General features: G+C 41.8%; 1 protein-coding gene across 1 annotated transcript in view; it reads left to right on the top strand.

The window, feature by feature from the left end:
• Window positions 1–363, top strand: part of PROS1 (protein S) — a 67,049-nt gene extending 66,686 nt beyond the window's left edge. The window contains 2 exon segments of the mRNA XM_066601513.1: window positions 2–32; window positions 35–363. Coding sequence (XP_066457610.1) covers window positions 2–32; window positions 35–144 — 141 coding nt within the window. The 3' untranslated portion in view covers window positions 145–363.
• The last annotated feature ends 5,172 nt before the right edge of the window (window positions 364–5,535 follow it).

Raw genomic sequence — 5,535 nt, 5'->3', positions numbered from 1 at the left:
TGATATCCCAGTTACGGTCACTCCAGTCTCCGCCTCTACATCGGCTGCATGGACATCACCATCAATGGAAAGCTGGTTGACCTGGATGATTCTCTGCACAAGCAAAATGACATTCGATCACATTCCTGTCCTTTCATTTCTTAGTCTCGAGGGACTTCTCATATTTTTTATATTTTTGTAGCATCTACTACTGAATTACCAAATGTATGCGAGCGACCAGAGACGTGCCAGAATTACGTGTGCTGTTTTTAATACTCTACTGTATCGCGTGCCGAACTTAATTCATTGTATTTCCAGTTTTATCCGTATCACAAGGACGAGCAAGAATTTGTAGCTTTCCAGTTAAACAAAGTTAAACATTTATAGATTTTCTTTGCTTCTTGGCTTTGTGTCTGTTTTTGTCTTTTCTTATATGAGAAATGGTTAGAGAAAAGGCTGAAGGGCCTGCAGCACGTAGCCTTAACGGCTCCATCCCAGGCATCTCTGGGGTCCAGCAGCTGGTGCTCCACCCATCAGACTTTGGGGGAATAGTCAACCCAGGTGCCATCATTTTTGTTCTAAGGGCCAATGCTTTTGTAGCATTGATGTTTATGATATATAGTGGGTTACTGTAATGTTTGCTGGGAGTCTATTTGTTGTTTGCTAAACGACCCCTTTATTAGAGACCCTGGCCCTCTCACGGTTTGGGCTTCCTTGTATGGAAAATTATCCCCGTGACCCTGGAGTGCAGCATAAAATAACATGACAAGTTTCCTGTGGATCAGTTTCAATGTGAATCCACAGGAGATGGGAAAATCCAACGATCTGAGCGACTTTCAACAAGGCCTGGTCATCGGCGGTAGACTACTGGGGCCAGGATTTCACTTGTGGGTTTTTTTTGTGTGGAGAGTATACAGAAGAATGCTGTGATTGAGGAAAAATATCCAGAAAAAGATGATCCTGTGGATAGAAAAAAAAGTAGTCACTGAAAGGGGTCACTGGAGGATGTCAAGAATCCTTCTGACAAGAAGGCACTGCATAGTCAAGAACAGGCAAATATAAAGCCGGTGCTTCAACTGATGTACCCAAATGCACACTCATCCCTAATTAGCAGTTCCAGCACTATTTTGTTTAAATGATACAGAAAGGAGAGACCCCAGGGGTTAAAAAAGAGCGCAAAAGTTGTATCACCGAGCAGTGGAAAAACATCAACTGGTCAGATGGATCCAGATTTCTGCTGCACCGTGCCGATGGGAGTCAGAATTTGGCACAGAATTTGGTGACCCCTTTCAGGCTGGTGGAGGTGCAGTAAAAAATCAGTCCGAAATTGGATACAAAAGGAAGCATATTTAAATAGTCCTATTCGTATGTGCGATTTTTTTTTTTTAATTGAATGAACATTCCAAGTAGAAAAAATTGCAGCATGTTCTATTCTTGTCCAATTTTCGGATGAATGTAAATATGTGGTGTCCCGCACAGGGTGTTCATGTACTGTCTGATGTGAGTTGCGCCTGGGAATCTAGGGCACAACTTTTAAATTGTCAGTGTGAATAAGCCCCAACGGTGCGCAAATCACTGCATTAGCACAACGGATCTGGTTTCTATATCTACAGGGGTGAATAGTCTCATCCTTTCGCTGTTGCTTTCGATACTTGAGTCTTATTACACTTCTGCGTTCTTTGTAGTGCCTTGGTCGGTATTTCTCCCACGGCCAGCAGGTGGTGCTGCTGCAGTTTAGTACTGCAGATAACGACAAATATAGAATAACTTCTAGACAAATATAGAATAACTACACTAAGGTTTTCTCGCTTCTCTATCACCGGAGTACAAAAGAAATGGGGTAGGTAAAATGGGGAGTATTTATTATCACTTTTTTGGCAACTTTTTTCCCTTCTCCAGTTTAGAATGCAACACAGTTTTCAAATGTTGGATGGCGATGATAAATTTGTCACAACTTTAAACATGTCTAGAGATCTGGAGACACTTTGCACGCCACCCACCTAACCGGCATCAGATTGCCACAAATTTTGCAATTTTTCAAAAAGTCTAAATTTTTAAATTTGTCTAAAAGTCTAACTTTACAACCTCCTCCCCCCCCCCCATTAACTAGACCAAAAAAAATCTGTGCAACTTAACTTTCTGTTGGGCGACTGTTTCTAGGCGGACATTTGGCTGTTCACCCCTGGGCAGCACATGCTGTACATGCTGTCTGTGGGTTCTATATAGAGCAGGTCCGGGAGCTGATGCCACTCCATCCACGCTGCGACTGCAGATAACGCCAAAAGGAGCATTTAAATGGCTCCCTTGATCTCCTGAATTGCCCCCCCCCCCCGCAATGAGATTGCAGGGTGTTGTTTGGGAGCCGTTGTGAAGGCCCCCAGGGCTGCTATGCATTTCTGCCTATTAAGGCCCTGCCTGTGGCTTAATAAAGTGCTTGCAGAAACAACGCTACTTCAACTTCCCCATGGAGACAAAAAAAGTAAATTTAAGTTAAAATATAGTTTTTCATTATAAAAAAATTAATATTAAAAGTTTAAAAAATCTTTTCCCAGTTTTAAAACAAAAAAGTTAACATATTTAGTTCCGTGTTCGTAAAACAACACATTATTTATCCTGCATGCTGAATGGGATCAGAAAAAAAAAAAAAAAGAACACCAAAACTTTGCTTATTTAGTCTACCCGCCTCCAAGATAAAATAAAATTAAAAGGTATCAAAAAAGTGGTATATACTTCAAAATGGTACCAACAGAAACTGAAGGTCATCCTGCAAGAAACAAGCCCCCACACAATCCCATCGTCAAAAAATTAAAAACATAAAGGTGGTCAGAGGGAGGCAACAGAATGCTGTTTTGTGTTATTTTTGTAGCACAGTGTACAAACAAGACCCCCCCCTCCTCAGAAAAATGGTACAATTGCATTTTTTTTCCATTCCTCCCCCCACTTAGAAATATTTAAAAGTTTTTCAGTGCATTATATGGTACATTAAATGGTCCCACTGAAAAATACAACCTGTGTAGCAAAAAACAGACCCTCAGAAGTCTATGTCGTTGGAAAAATAAAGAAATAATGGTTTTTTGAACGAGAGGGACGAAAGAGAAAAACAAAAAAACAAAAAAAAAATGCCATTTTCAAATCACAGACAAATAAGGAAGATGGAACAATACCTCTACAGCGCCACCTATTGATTGGTAGCATTCCTGCAAGTCAATGTTAGATAGACTCTTTATAGAAGTCTTTATAACAATGATTGGGAATTGAAGACCAAAAGACAGAATGCCATACACAGACAGCTGTTTCAGGGTCTTTTACCCCTCATCACCGTGGAGTAGGTTTCTAGTTAGACTAGTGAGATGTCTATGACACAGGTCGGGACGGGTATCATCTCCCCTTAAGGAGAATACCTAGAAGGTGTGTGAGGAGACACCTAGGAGGGGAGTGAGGAGACTTTTAAGGCCATGTTAGAAAGGGGCTGACATTGACTTACAGGAATGCTGCCTTCCAATAGGTGGCGCTACAGAGGTATTGTTCCATCTTCCTTAATTGCATATTTCCCAGAGGAGCAAGCATGGCCTTATAAGCCTTCTACCGTGTTTCCCCGAAAATAAGACAGTGTCTTATATTAATTTTTGTTCAAAAAGGTTTAACTTTTTTTCATGTATAGCTGCCTGGACACTATTTAAATTGACTTTTTTAATTACCTGTTAGCAGGGCTTAATTTTGGAGTAGGGCTTATATTTCAAACACCCTCAAAAAACCTGAAAAATCATTTTGCATCCTCAAAAATTCTGGAAAATCATGCTATGTCTTATTTTCAGGGAAACAGGGTATGTTTGATCACTTACTAGCATAATGAACCGAGCTACTTTAAACGTGGGATGGTAGACAATGTATGAGCAATGGTTTTATTTAGATGTAATGCAATTTCCAGGAAGGTTATAGATGTGGACCTTCTCTTCTCTATGCCGCTTTCACAATCTGGGACTCGTTTATCTTTTCATGCCACAAGATAGCTTTCTTTATGGGGTCTGCAAAGACCATGAAAGCAGGAAGGGGCAAAGAGAAATCTACGAAATCTTGAATAACTTCAATCATACACAGGACTGTGCAAACATTTTAGCAGGTGTGGAAAAATGCTACAAAGTAAGAATGCTTCCAAAAACAGAAGTGCCTGCTTCCTTAAAAACGCGAGTGCCTGCGAGCGATTGTGTAATTACGCTGCGGAAATCCCAAAGTCCCAAAGACAAAAGTACAAACATTACAGAACCACGGTTACATAGTAGTCAGTTGATGGAAACAATAGGGGTGTGGGTCCTGCTCCAACGAGCTTACATACTACGAATAGTGGGGTGATACAGAAGGTAAAGGGCTGGAGATGTGCACAGTATGGTGAGGTGGAGAGTGAGGGATGTTATACACATAGACAATGGTCAGACATTTAGCCGTGTGACGGCAGAAACAGTATGACTGCAGGAGCGGTTTATGATGGCTAGCAGGGATTGCAGTCAGTAGGTCAGGGAGCATGTTATCAGGCGGAGTACAGAGGGGTTTGTTTAGGGAATGCGGTATGTCTCCCTGAAGAGGTGCATTTTTAGAGCACGCCTGAAGTTCTGCGAGTCCTGGATGGCTCGGGTAGCCTTTGGTAGTGCGTTCCAGGGGACCGGTGCTGCTCTGGAGAAGTCTTGGAGGCGGGACACTACAACACCGCTCTCAAACATACATTAATGGAGACTTCCCACGGCGGAAAAACGTGGTGAATTAGAACATGCCCCAATTTTTTTCCCCGCACGCATGTGAGCACTGCGTTATTCTGCCGCAGGAATTAGCCCTATTTGTCAACTAACAAAATGCAAAGTGACTGAACAAGAGAGAAATGTAAATCACATCTATATTTGGTGTGACCGCCTTTTGCCTTCACAACAGCATTAATTCCTCTAGGTACACTTGCACACAGTTTTTGAAGGAACCTGGCAGGGAGGTTGTCCCAGACATCTTGGAGAACTAACCACAGATCATCTGTTGATGAAAATTTGCTCAAATCCTTCTGTCTCTTCAGGTAATCCCAGACTGACAGGATGATGATGATGAGATCAGAGCTCTGTGGGGCCAAATCATCACTTCCCGGACTCCTTGTTCTTCCTTACACTGAAGATAGTTTGGCTGGATGTTCGGTTGTTGTTTTGCTGCAGGATAAATTAGGAGACAGTCGGACGCCTTCTATTTAAAAAAAATATTCTTACTTTGCATAATTTTTTAACTTTAACTTAAAGGCTCCTCCTTCCCCACTATTTTATTACTTGTCCAGTGCATCTAAAATGAAATACGACATAACTTTGTAGTAAGTCTAGCTTAACAGTTCACCCACTCTTTTCTGTCTACAGATCTTGTACAGTCTTATGCATCTCCATGGTAACAGACTACAAGCAAAGCCTGTGTAGTCTGCGACTTCCCCTACCTCTCCTCCTCCCACCACTCTCCCTGGTGACTGGCTATCTACTGTATATCTTCATGAATACTTTGCAGCCTATCAATCACTCGTGATAACGGTGGGAGAAGGTG

Source organism: Eleutherodactylus coqui, chromosome 4, assembly GCF_035609145.1.
Source record: "Eleutherodactylus coqui strain aEleCoq1 chromosome 4, aEleCoq1.hap1, whole genome shotgun sequence".
Taxonomy (NCBI): domain Eukaryota; kingdom Metazoa; phylum Chordata; class Amphibia; order Anura; family Eleutherodactylidae; genus Eleutherodactylus; species Eleutherodactylus coqui.
This window is presented reverse-complemented; position numbering and strand designations above follow the sequence as displayed.